Source organism: Pestalotiopsis fici (assembly GCF_000516985.1).
Source record: "Pestalotiopsis fici W106-1 unplaced genomic scaffold PFICI_Scf_3, whole genome shotgun sequence".
In the NCBI taxonomy this organism is placed as follows: Eukaryota; Fungi; Ascomycota; class Sordariomycetes; order Amphisphaeriales; family Sporocadaceae; genus Pestalotiopsis; species Pestalotiopsis fici.
This window is the reverse complement of record NW_006917093.1, coordinates 2,997,497-3,009,993: the sequence shown is the minus strand read 5'-3', so window position 1 is coordinate 3,009,993 and position 12,497 is coordinate 2,997,497. Positions and strand designations below refer to the sequence as shown.

The following is a 12,497-nucleotide window of genomic DNA, read 5'->3' as shown; positions in this document are numbered from 1 at the left end:
TTTTTTTCCCCCTTGGGTAGGGGTTCCTGTCTTGTCGCCTTTCCTCCCCTTGTTGTAATTAGCTTACGGTCAACGCAGCCACAAGCTGACCATAGATCAGCCGCCACCATATTGTTTTGCTGACGGGCACCCTTGCAATATGCGAGCGCCCCGGGAATTTGGTTCTATATCCTCATTCGGTTTTCGAGTGCGGCTGAATCCGGTCCCACGGATCGCTTTCACACATCACACTGTCACAACGAGCTCGGCTTTTACAACTCTTTCAAGGTCTTGTTTCCTGATGAAGACGATTAAAGTCTGTTTACAGCCTAAGGGGGTTAGGTATTACACTGATCATGGTCACGTCCAATTGTGAGCACACGGAATAGTGGGCAATGGTTTTGGAGATACCTTGATGTATTTTCGTTTTCCTTTGAGAGGCTAAAAGAACCAGATACCTCCCTGGCGCCCACGAATGTCTTCTGAGCCCGCGAGACTGATGATAAGGATTCCACTCACTCCCCCTCTGTTGACATGAAACTCAAGCAAACTATCAAATGCCCCCTCCCTGCCCCTTTTTTTCAAAAGTGCGAAAATTTAGTACCCGGAAGAAGAAGAAAGCGCCGGGCAGCCCTCGGGCAACCAACAGGACGGCGTCTCGGTGGGATCCGCGGCATCGGTCGTCGTGGCCGTGGCGGGACATCCCGTGGTCTCGATAATGGTCTCGGTGGGAATGTTGCACTGGCCGCACGTGGGACAGGCGCCGTCGACGTAGGCCGTGGCCGTGGTCGGGCAGCAGTCGGTGGAGCAGGGCACCTGGCTGGTGGTGACGTAGATGAAGAGGGGACAGACGAGGGTAGAGTCTGCGGTGCAGACGGGGCAGTTTGCTGGGGGGTTTTAGATACGTGAGTTTTAAGTCTTTTTTGGTGTCTTGAGGGTGTTTTCGCCCCTTCCCAATAAAATGTGGTACATGGCATGATAACAAAGAAACTTTGGGACTTACCTGGACGAGTGGTGCTCGTGTAAGTGAAGCAGTTGACCGAGACGCCGCCAGTGGTGTGCTCAAAGTCATCCCATGTTGTCAAGCAGCTGCCAGGAATGCTTGGCTCTGGTGTTGTTCCGTAGTCACGTACGACAGGCGCCGGTGTGATTTGAGCGGCTGGAATAGCAGCACTTGACATACATATTCGTTAGTCATGAGGATAAAGATGTAATGAGCTGGCTTGACTCACACTCCGGCAATGTTAAAGCAGAGAGCCACGAGGGCGGGAAGAGCGGCACGGTAGAGCATCTTGTGGGATCAATCGAGGTTTAGAAATCTCTTTGGGACTCTAGAAGAAACGTGGGAGAAGTGAAGTCTGTGAGCGAGTGTTAATTGACAAAAGGCAAAGTGTTTGGAGCTCATTCATATAGATTTTCACCTTCAGTATAAGTTTATACGACTGATGGAGCTCGACCCACCTTTTCAAGACCTCAATAAGCTTAATTCACCCCGGGTTGAAGGAATGTCCGTAAACCTAATTGGATTGACAAAGTAAATAATCAAGGCCAAGAGTAAGACGACGATGGCAATGATTGGGCCAACGGCTTAATTTGCTCGGCGGTGGCTGTGAGGTTGGCAACTTCGGAAAGCAGTACCGCTATAATCAAGGGACGTTGAAAAGGACTTTGGAAGGATTGCCAAGCTCTCGGTCAGTCAAACACGAGTCCAGCTGATGCATCAAATGAAGAAGCATGTTTCTCGCTTCGAAAAATGTCGTCAAATTCTCTACGGCATAGACGGGATGACCTTCGATAGTATTGCCGATCTGTCCCCTAAGCAGATCAATTGAGTCTCGGGACAAGCGGCCATAGGATCGACAGAGTCTGAGAGCATGTCGCCTTGCCTTGGAAGCCAGGTACGGGACCGTTCCGTGGTCTGAACTGTGCAGCGGCGTCATTTCTCCTTGGACTCGCCGTTTTCGTGCGACGAACCATGGAACATGGCAGCTAGGCAAACTTTCCTTGGCCATTTGCTGGAACCGACACGATTCGGCTGTCTCCCGTATCGATTGCAGACGCGTGCAACTCTTCAATCTGACCATTCGTGGAAATGCTAAAATAGTGTTACCAACCTGTGCTGACAAGCTCAGCTCCCGTCGCTTGGCACTGGTATTTGTAGGGCTTTTTTAGTTTGGAAAAGGAATGCCAGGACAACGCCACTTTACCGCACCAAGCCCGCATGCCTCTCTCGGGAAAATATCCTTGGACGGTGAGATCACAGAGAGGGAACTGCTATTATCCCTCTGTTGGACGCTTACATTTGTCTCCAATTTATACGACGACTTTCTCACCATGGTCACGTCGTAGAAGTGTTGAACTACTTTCGGCTGAATCAGACGTCACTCGGCAAGTCGCAGGAAGGTATCTTATCGTCTTGTGTGCCACAATTTGAATGTTTGCTTGCTCTGAATGCGACATTTCTCTAGATTTTGCATGGTATCTTTTCTTGGGTAATGATCCGATGATTTATCGTACCGTAGCACCCTTCAAGCTCTTGACTGTGCAGACGCCACCGCTCTTAGTAACCAGCTTTCCGAGTCCCGTCTTGCCCGTCTCCTTGACCTCGCCAGCGTCGAATGCGACCTCGAGGTTGTCGGTCGTGGTAAAGCCGGGCTGGAAAGTCTCCCAGACCTTCTTCTTGGGGTTCAAGACACCCTCGGGCTCACCCTCCCAGCCCTCAAAGTAGACACGCTCACCGGCCTGCGCATCAGCAGGGGGGCTCGCAAGCTCGACTGGGCCCTTGTGGTCATCGGCCTCGCCCTCCTTGAGCTTGGGCGACGCAGCGAGCACCATGGCGCAGGACTTGATACCACGCATCTTGACGGGTTTGAGGTTGGCAACAACCACGACCTTGCGTCCCTGCATCTCCTCCAAAGGCACCAGACCGTTGAGACCCGAGCACACAGTTCGGCAAATTTGGCCCTCATACTCTGTGTAGTCCTCCGTAACCTCCTTGTCACCCATGGCAATGGTGGAAACGTACAAGCTGTCGGCTTCGGGGTGCTTGATGGCCTTGAGAATGTGGCCGACTCTGAGATCGATCAGAGCAGGCGTGGGAACAGCAGCGGCAGCAGGAGCCTTCTGAGGCTTGGGCTGCTTCTGCTTCTTCTCCTTGGGCTTCTGCTGCTGTTCACCACCAACGCCGGCAGCGGCAGCAACAGCGGCGCCAGCCTCAACGACGGTATCCTTGACGGCGGCGGCGGCGGCCTTGGTGCGGTCGACAAGAGTGGCTTGCTCACCACCGGCCTTGGCGGCGGCAGCAGCAGCAGCCTCCTTCTCCTTGAGCTTCTTCTTCTCAGCCTTGGCATCAACGGGAGGCTTGACGTAAAGGACCTCTTCCGGGTCAACGTGGAACTTGTCCTGGTCCTTCAGGTCGAGGCCAAAGATGTTGGAGTTCTGGACAAAGTCGAGGTGGCGGACAATGTATGGGTGTCCCTGCTCGCCAGTGCGCTGTTCGGCAGTCCACTTGGCGACAACCGGAGCCAAGGCCTGGTAGATTGAGACATCAGCCTTGGAGGGCTTGGTACCGAGGAGTGTGGTTCGGGTCGACAGGTGAGTGTTCAAGGACCCGAGGATGGACGAGTCGGAGGGCGACGACTTGAGACGGTCGGAAGTGGTGATCCATTGCTGAATCTCCGTCTCCTCGGCGGGGGTGTAAGTCTGGGACGAAATGGCAGCCATTGTGTATGCTCGGATGGATGCGATGCTTCGAAAAGCAGGACGAAAGAGCCGGGGGAGTGACAGTTTGGCTGAAGTGGTGGGTTTGCCTACGAATTTGCAGGCAAATTATACAAATCTATCGTGGACTCGGTTGCAAAACGTCGTTTATTGGTGGGGGAGATTTTTGTAGATTTTTGGGACTGCATAGAAAGAAAGAGCTTTGGGTTTGCAGCTGCCCCTCGATTCGCTTGGCGGGGCTGATTGAATGATCGATTGAGTCACAGAAAGATGTTTCATAATCCAATGGAGCTTGTGCACAAGTACATAAAAACTTTTTGTGCAGTCATGACCTAGCTTGCAGCCGGAGCCAAGTATAACCCGGAGCCGTGACGTCCATGCCCACCTAGCTTGGCTGGCCAGGTGCCAGTGCCTGGGGATTGATTGGGCCTGGGACCTGAACCGAGTCCCAGTCCGAGCACCTTGCAGTTGAGTGTGGCATTGCCTAGCAGCTTAAACGTCGCTCGCGATAATCCCGTGAGCTCCCCAGGTTGAGCTGTTGTTGTCAAGCTATTTCCCGCGCCGCCACATCTGTTCATCGACTTTCTCGTTCCAGCATCCAAAAGTCTCTCAAGATGGGTGCTCTGTACTATGGTCTGGGCAGTGCCTCGACAGCTCTGCTCGTCGTTGGAGCTTGTAAGTTGTCGTCATCATTTGGGCGCTCTCGTCTGTTGGCAAGATTGACGTAACTGACTGCTTGTTTACAGACATGCTCTTCACCGGCAGCGGCCAATCGTTCAACGTAAATACCCACCTCCACGATCGCAATCTACAAATAAGGGGATGATATACTCACACAGAGGGAATAGGTTGGAGCTTTCATTGAATCGATTTCGCCGTATGCGTGGGCAGATCTGGGCATCGCCCTCTGCATCGGTCTTTCCGTCGTCGGAGCAGCATGGTACGAACAAACCACGGGCATTTCTTCTTCCCACACTGGATTCTGACCAACTGATAGGGGTATTTTCATCACTGGCTCATCTATTCTCGGTGCTGGTGTCAAGGCACCTAGGATCCGAACAAAGAACTTGATTTCCATCATTTTCTGCGAGGTCGTCGCCATTTACGGAGTCATCATGGCCATCGTCTTCTCCTCCAAGGTTGGATTCGTCGACGATGCCGCCGCTTTTGATGCGCAGGCCTACTACACTGGATTTGCCCTCTTCTGGGCTGGTCTTACCGTGGGAGGCTGCAACCTGGTCTGCGGTGTTGCTGTTGGCATCAACGGTAGTGGAGCGGCCTTGGCCGATGCAGCAGACGCAACTCTGTAAGAAGACCCCGTGAATATCTTTGGTATGCTGGCACGATGGCTAACATGTGAGAAAGTTTCGTCAAGATCCTCGTCATTGAGATTTTCAGTTCCGTCCTCGGTCTCTTCGGTCTCATCATCGGTCTCCTGCTCTCTGGCAAGGCAAACGACTTTGGCTGGAAGGGTTAAAGAATTCTAAAGAAAAAATACCACTGTTGGTTAACACGATGTGAAAGTAGGGTGTATGTTGTAGTATCACACAAGCATTCGGAGTTCGAAATGGATTCCCCGGCGTTTGGCAGATGGTTTCCTGTGCGACAAATTGCATTGTGTAGTATTTTCGAAACTGCAACAGCAATATAACTATAGGCGCCTCATTTATAATATGATTTTAGACAGAAACAGGGAAAACAGAAGCATATAAACTTTCTACTCAGTTGCGAGGTCGGATTCTGGTGCCCTTTCTCCTGTACATTTTGCATATGCTGTGGCTTGGATTCCTGGAATACCCAACCTCAGCTCATCGATGAGTATGGCCATATACTTTCGGCATCCACAAGAAGCTGCAATCTGCCCTCAGCCCGTCTGCCTTGCGCCTCGTCTGACCATGGGGCCAGCCCAAGCCTAACACTAATGTACTCGTCTCAACTTCCGTTGAACAGAAGAACAAAGATGGGACGGAACAGGTTGTGATCGACAGGAGATGGCGTATACCGGTACTTTGGGATAGGTAAAGGTCTTTGGAAGTCCAAGGACAAGAGAAAGAGTTTTCATTACCAGCACCTGCAGTGGAGCCAACAGTTCATTGAGCATGACTTTCCAGTTCAGACAAGGTCACATGTTTGCTGAACCATGCGTAATTATTCCATTTTTCACAGCGGTCAATTATTTTTTTTCTCTTTGCTCTAAAGCCCGTCCAAAAAAAAAAAAAAAAACAAATTTGATTACGTCCCTGCCCTTTGAACTCCGGGTCCTCGTCATTGTCCTCATTCTCATTCCCTCTTTTTTTTTTGAAGAATGCAGGGATTGGTCATTCGTCCCTACATGTAGTCCATAAGGGGTCGGATGTCACGGGCTCCAACGTCCATCGGTCAAAGGGGGGACTCGGGATCCTTCCCACTACTGCCTAGTGACATGGTTGTCACTAAGCCTTGAATAAAGGCTCAGATTTCAATAGTCATTGTTAACCCATCAGGACGAGTGCTGCAAGTCGAGAAGAAGCCAGACATGAACTGAAAACTTCTTCATGGTCTCGTGGGCGTCGACGGTACCGCGCGCTGGGGGAGAAAGACAGGGAACCTTGGAACAGTCCGATCAAGCGATCTGTGAACGCGAACCTCGACGGTTCCATTCTCCGGGTCAAAGACCACAGCAACCTGATAGTTGGCAAATTTGAGGTCGTTGGCTAATTCCCCTCATTCTATTAGTTGTCTTGTGTCATCAGAGAGTCTGTCTTGCAACTTACGTATTTGGGGGTCCAGATCAAACTCCTCACCTGGTCTGGCCAGTCATAAGATCCGACGTTGTACCAGCCGCACGTCAGAGTCTCCTCCCACGCACGGAAGACGACGTCTCGTGGCTTGCACACGCGTCTGCTGATTTATGAGCCGTCGTTCCTGCTGCCAGACCATCTCGGCATTGTGGTGCTGGAATTGAATGTTGTTGGTGAACTCATGGAGGGGCATGGGGATAGGCCATGCAGATCGGAGGGGTGAGAGGGTATTGATGAATAGGGTCCACAGCTGCCGGTTGCCAATGGGCAGGTAGAACTCCATGCCTAGACGACGGTATGGCTGCGGAGTAGACAGAAATGCTTAGAGAGTGTGGCTGGCCGCCACATTGGGAGTGTGGTTGGAGAGAGGGGGGGTGAGCTGGCAATGAGGCTGCCAGCTTCAACCTGGGGTACAACATCTTGATGGTTGTGTTCCTTTTTTTTGCCCAGGCAGGACTTTGAGGTCGTCATGGTGGATGTCGAGCAAGTGTGCGTGTGGGCGTGGGTGTTTGTTTTTCTTTGTTTAATTTTTAATTTTTTTTTATTTTCTCTTGGCATCTAGGTTTGTCCACCTGTGTGGGTGGCAGTTAGTATTGCGTTCATGGTTATCGGCGCAGAGTGCCAAAAGAGTTTATGGAAAAGACATACCTTGAGGGGAGTCGTGATGTTATATCTGGGTTCGAGTCGTCGTGGCTCATCATGGCTAAGCCCAAGCTTCCTTCTCTTTGACCCGATGAGGGAGTCAAAGAGAAAGGTGGTGTTGAGAAGCTTCCCGGTGTGGGATAAAATTGTGAATGAAAGAATTCCATCGGCGGTTTGGTGGGATCCGAGGCCTGGATTTATAAATCTTCACAACCGCGGGTGCCTCAGGTTTTCAGGTTACTGATTGTGCCTATTCGCCAGGCGCCGCAGATCTGAGCCTGGCCGGCGCCCATTGTCGTCTGAACAATCGTCGTCCGAACAAACGCTGTCTTCTTTTACTTTCTGTCCGATCAAACGGCGACCCTACAATCCCAGGTCCAACAATCAGTACATAAGGACTGGCATCTTGGAAATCACATTAGACAAGACCTGAAAATTGCCTTGACAGTCATGTACTCTGCACCTTTAATTGTGCATTTTCCTGAGCAATGTTAAACGATTAGGTAAAACCCTAGACAGTCAGTTATTTATTATGTTGACGACGATTGCCCAATGGAAGTGAAGAAGTCGCCGAGATGAACCTTGGCTGCATGATACTTTTTGAACTGGCCAACATAACAAAATGGTGAACATCGTCCTTCTTGGAGCCCACCGCAATATCCATACTTCTTGGTTTCTTTACCCGATTGTTAGGCAAGATCAGACTTCCTTCATTACTTGGCTCTCATAGCTTCTTGTATAAAGCGATGAGAGTTATGACCTTCAAGACGCCCTCGCTTACCAGTCACATCTCATTACAATCGACTTGAACCATGCCATGCCTAGGTAGTATTCCTGTGTTTATTGCTTTTTTTTTCTTTTTTTTGTCCAGTTGAAATTGATACATGCTGTGATATTCAACAATCAATGATGAACTGTGGTGAACTATATTGCCGCCCATAGAATAATACCTTTCTCAGCATTCATCAACTAGAACTCGGTTCTGATTGCCCCCATGAGCAGGGCATCGACCTTTTCTCCCTTGCGCAGGGGACCTTTACCAGCCGGCATACATAGCAATGCATTGGCACCCTTGAGACTACCCACCTTGCTGCTCCTCTGCCCTCCTGTACTCTCTGCACTGAGCGTCCCATCCTTGCCGATACTCACTACGGCTCGGTGGTACTCGGGTCTCTGCTTGTCGAGGGAAAAGTCATGAGCGAGCGATACCGGCACCTTGGTCAACCCAGCTGGCTCGATTCCAGACATTTGGTGCAGCGATGGCAAGACAAAGAGGTGGAAGGTGACAATAGCCGATGCCGGGTTTCCGGGAAGGGAGAATATGATCTTGTTCATACGCTCGCCCGAATTGCTCTTGAAGGGAACGGTAGCAAAGGTGGTGGGCTTCCCGGGCTTCATGGCCACGCGGCCAAAGTGAATGGTGCCACCGAGGGAGCGCTCAATGGTGGGTTTGAGCAGGTCCAACTCGCCCATGCTGACTCCGCCCGTGGTGATGATCATGTCCACCTTTCTCAGCGCATCACGCAGGGTCTCCTCGAGGGTACCGGGCTTATCCGACGCGATACCCAGATCCACCACTTCAAAGCCGTGTTCTTGTGCCGCTGACATGAGGGTGATGCGATTCGTGTCTCGAACCTCGCCAAGTCTGAGCTCGCCGGGCCGGTCGTGCTCGACGATCTCGTCTCCCGTTGATAGCACGCCGACTATTGGTTTCTGGTACACCTTGACTTCGGCAACACCAACCGCAGCGAGCAGACCAATCTCTCCACCCACCGCTGAAATTTGCTCGCCCTTTCCAAGTATGAGAGTGTCCTTCTCGATATCACTTCCGACTTCACGAATGTTTTCGCCTTCCTTGACGCCGTCTGCGAGAATTTCGACCTCCTTCTCCTCTTTCCCGTCATCAGTCATCGTCTTGAGTACGGTATCCTCAACCATGATCACTGACGTGGCACCGGGAGGTAGAGGTGCACCAGTGGTGATTCTAGCAATCTCCCCTTCATTCAGATGCTTGAACCCTTCACCAGGAGCTGCGTGAGATACCGAAACGACGGGGAAAACGCCCTTCAAATTACCATCCTTGGGAACGACCACGGCATACCCATCAACGATACTGGCACGGAAAGCTGGGACATTTGCCCTGGCTTTCACGTCCTCTGCGAGTACGGATCCCGGCAGTGACCGGTCTACCCTAGCATTGACAGTCACTGGCGCCGAAGTGTTCTCTCGGATGCGGGCGAGGGCATCGTCTACTTCGAGCATGGGGTATGGCGATTCGCGATTTCTCCTACTGGGCCCCAAACTAGGATCGTTTGATAATGGATTAGCTCCAGGAGCAGTATGCCGTACGGGTCCCCCATGGCCATGGCCGTGGTTGTGACCGTGCGAATGACCATGCCCATGATCATGTCCATGGGTGTGGTGAGAATGACCGTGTGAATGTGTACGTGCGGCTTCGCCTGACTTGATGCCTGCGTCAGATTCAAGCTTCTTGATTCCTCCGGCATGCAAAGTTCTAGAGTCCATGCCGGCCGCCTGAAGACAGGCATGCGGTAAGGTCTTGAGGACAGCTTGTAGATTCTCTTTTGCACCCTTTGGCGATCCGGGCAAAGTGATGATGAGGGAATTATCTCGTACACCAGCAACTGGACGTGACATCATTGCAACTATCACCTCTGGTCAGATTCGTCGTCGAGTATAAATCGAGGAGCGGTCACTTACACGGTGTGACACTCAACGATGCCGCTAGCATGCCATGTACAAGCCCGGGCGCTTGCTTCTGCAGCAATGGCAATACGGCCTATATTCAAAGTTAGCTATTGTGCTTTTTAAAGAAGACTTATTTCGCATCTTGGAAATAATTATACCTCGGGAGTATTATCCGATGTAGCAAAGCCCGTTCCTCCGGTCGTTAAAATCAGATTGACTTGTTTCGTGAACCAGAGTTTGAGCGCGCCCTGTATCTCATCAAGTTTATCTGGCACAATCTTGGTTTCCACCAAGTCCCAGTTCCCTCCGCCTTCCCGCTCCAAGACATCCTTCAAGATCTCTGCCGACGCATCTTTGCTGGGATCCTTGGCAGCCGTCGTGGAGACGATGAGAATCGCAGCCTTCAACTTTGACGACATCCTCAATAGGAAACAGAGTCAAAGTACACCTTTAATCCTTTCGAGTCCAAAAAATCAATAGAGACTATCCAAAATATTCTGAACAACAACCCAAGCGGTTCCGGCCGTCTATTATGTTGAGCGGATGAAGACCGGATGTAAGAATAGGCGCGGAGTCTCTGGATCGAGTCCGGGCCCCACCCATTGACGCAGTATACGTACAAGGTCCTACAGGGGGTTACGATAAGATAAAGCTCCCCCATATTGAAAAAGTGAGGGACGGGACTTGCGCCAAGTGAATCACATCGGGAATCCATTGACATATGATCACCTGCGCTTTGTTCTTTTAAAGCACGGAGCCAAAGCATCTTCCACAAATATAGTCCCTCTCTTGGGCTATTGCGCGGCACCATGGTCCGCATCAAGGAGCGCTACCTCCTCGTCAACATCCTCTACCCGACTGAGCTGTCGGCCGAGCCGTCGCCCAAGACCCCCGACCTCATCGCCCTCAACCAGCCGACGACCGACAAGTTTGACCGCAATGCGCTGCTGCGCGAGCTGCGCGCCCAAGTCGCGATCCTCTTTGGCGATTTTGGGTCGGGCGCCATCTCCAGCCTGCAGGTCAAGTACCTGTCCCCGGCCACCTCGACGTTTATCCTGCGCGTCAATCGCGCCCACTACCGCCTTGTCTGGTCCGCGCTGACCATGATGGACCACGTGCCCGTCCGCGACGGCAAACTCTGCACGTTCCGTGTTGTGCACGTCAGCGGGACCATAAGAAGGGTTGAAGAAGAGGCCATCAGGCGCGCCCGGGACATGATGCTCGCGGTCAAGGATCAGGCCGGCGCAAAGGGCAACAGCGCTTTGGCTGCCATCATGAACGAAGGCAAACGAACACGCCAAACCGCTTCGAAAGAAAACACTGTGGACATTGATGATGAATCCGAGCTTGAAGACGAGGAGATGGCAGACTTCAGCGATAGCTGAAAGGGGTATCATTGATTTCTTCTCACTATCTTTACGCCACTATCTCCTGACGGCGGTGGAGGAAAACCGTCAAACTCGTCATCTTCCCCATCATCCGTCACAAGGTCCGGGGTCGTCGCCCCCGTACCAGTGTGGCCGAGTCTTGCGGCCTGCTCCTCGTCGTCCTTCCGCTCGGCTTCATCGTATGCATCTTTTGCATCTATCCAGCGTTCTTGGATATCCTGGACTTCCAGCATTGAGGATTCGTTGCGCATAGCCACCTGCCAGACGGTGTCATTGGCTCCCTCTGCGCCTCCAAAGACATACCCTCCCGCCCGATCAATGACATGCAAGAGATGCATGATGCTCTTCTTGTTTTCAACTGCCAGCACCTCGAACCGAACGAGACCGAAATTTTCCACCAAATCCGCCACTGCCTGGTTGAGCCGTGCGAATTTGTCGCTCCTAAGAGATGGTGCCTCCTCCTCGAGGTATGGAAGGAGGTAATTCAGGTCCTGCACCTCGGTATAAAAGTCGAGGTTGAATGGCAACTTGTCATAGTCTGCAACCTTGTCTATCTTGGTAAGGACGTTGATGTGCGGGAGATCCATTTGCAGCATCGCACGGAGGGTCAGAAGGAGGTTCGAGACATAGAGAGAAGGCTGCGTGAGGCAAAAGGAGTCGGAAAGGTGCACAACCACCAGCTGTACAAAAGGTTAGCCGCGAGAGTTGCGGTCGGGAACTCGAGGCACATTATACGTACTCTGTATCCCATCTTTTGAAGCTTGAAGAATATGTTCCGTAGTGAGTTGTGATGGGTATACAGCTCGACTTGGCCGGGACAGTCAAACAGCACATACGACTCTCCAAGCCCCTTCAGTCCCTCTTCGAGCCATTCCATATTGTGCTCCAACTCTTCAAATGCATATAACACACCACCGTTCGGGCCCAGGGAATCGTCGGACATGATCTCTTCCAAGGTCACCAGCTTCCGTATATCTAGAGCGCAAGGATAGTTTGTTCGGTCGTTGGCAGGGTCTAGATTAACGACTGAACAGTCGCGACCAATGGCGCTCATGAATTGATGCACTGTGACCAAATCTAGTCAGTCTTTGGTGACCACTTTCTTGAGGCTCACCGGTGGTGGCGGGGTATGCGCTTACTGCCATCGCAGTAGGTGCTCTTGCCAGCACCCGGGCTGCCCAGCACGAGCTGAGCAAAAGGCATTTTTGTCTGCTGGAGAGACTGCGCAAGACCCTTAATATGTGGTGTATGTTTCTGCGACCATAGAGAGGAGTTGTGA

The 12,497-nt window shown here is 51.8% G+C and overlaps 7 protein-coding genes across 7 annotated transcripts; 2 read left to right on the top strand and 5 right to left on the bottom strand.

Annotated features, from left to right (window-relative positions):
• Nucleotides 1–576: 576 nt before the first annotated feature.
• PFICI_05065 (uncharacterized protein) lies at nt 577–1,270 on the bottom strand (the record flags this gene model as incomplete). Its single annotated transcript, XM_007833646.1, has 3 exons — nt 577–866; nt 983–1,152; nt 1,212–1,270. The coding sequence occupies 3 exons, from the start codon at nt 1,268–1,270 to the stop codon at nt 577–579; spliced, it is 519 nt and encodes a 172-aa protein (XP_007831837.1).
• A 1,217-nt stretch (nt 1,271–2,487) lies between these two features.
• PFICI_05064 (uncharacterized protein) lies at nt 2,488–3,702 on the bottom strand (the record flags this gene model as incomplete). Its single annotated transcript, XM_007833645.1, has 1 exon — nt 2,488–3,702. The coding sequence occupies one exon, from the start codon at nt 3,700–3,702 to the stop codon at nt 2,488–2,490; it is 1,215 nt and encodes a 404-aa protein (XP_007831836.1).
• A 611-nt stretch (nt 3,703–4,313) lies between these two features.
• Nucleotides 4,314–5,176, top strand: PFICI_05063 (V-type proton ATPase 1e-64; the record flags this gene model as incomplete). Its single annotated transcript, XM_007833644.1, has 5 exons — nt 4,314–4,374; nt 4,446–4,480; nt 4,548–4,639; nt 4,697–5,005; nt 5,065–5,176. 5 exons carry the CDS (start codon nt 4,314–4,316, stop codon nt 5,174–5,176), a joined length of 609 nt encoding a protein of 202 aa, XP_007831835.1.
• Nucleotides 5,177–6,231: 1,055 nt separating this feature from the next.
• PFICI_05062 (uncharacterized protein) lies at nt 6,232–6,762 on the bottom strand (the record flags this gene model as incomplete). The annotated part of the gene is made up of 3 exons (XM_007833643.1): nt 6,232–6,392; nt 6,453–6,487; nt 6,548–6,762. 3 exons carry the CDS (start codon nt 6,760–6,762, stop codon nt 6,232–6,234), a joined length of 411 nt encoding a protein of 136 aa, XP_007831834.1.
• A 1,328-nt stretch (nt 6,763–8,090) lies between these two features.
• On the bottom strand, nt 8,091–10,249 carry PFICI_05061 (uncharacterized protein; the record flags this gene model as incomplete). The annotated part of the gene is made up of 3 exons (XM_007833642.1): nt 8,091–9,787; nt 9,843–9,921; nt 9,989–10,249. The coding sequence occupies 3 exons, from the start codon at nt 10,247–10,249 to the stop codon at nt 8,091–8,093; spliced, it is 2,037 nt and encodes a 678-aa protein (XP_007831833.1).
• A 390-nt stretch (nt 10,250–10,639) lies between these two features.
• PFICI_05060 (uncharacterized protein) lies at nt 10,640–11,215 on the top strand (the record flags this gene model as incomplete). Its single annotated transcript, XM_007833641.1, has 1 exon — nt 10,640–11,215. One exon carries the CDS (start codon nt 10,640–10,642, stop codon nt 11,213–11,215), a length of 576 nt encoding a protein of 191 aa, XP_007831832.1.
• Nucleotides 11,216–11,223: 8 nt separating this feature from the next.
• On the bottom strand, nt 11,224–12,421 carry PFICI_05059 (GPN-loop GTPase 2; the record flags this gene model as incomplete). Its single annotated transcript, XM_007833640.1, has 3 exons — nt 11,224–11,898; nt 11,958–12,283; nt 12,358–12,421. 3 exons carry the CDS (start codon nt 12,419–12,421, stop codon nt 11,224–11,226), a joined length of 1,065 nt encoding a protein of 354 aa, XP_007831831.1.
• Between the last annotated feature and the right edge of the window lie 76 nt (nt 12,422–12,497).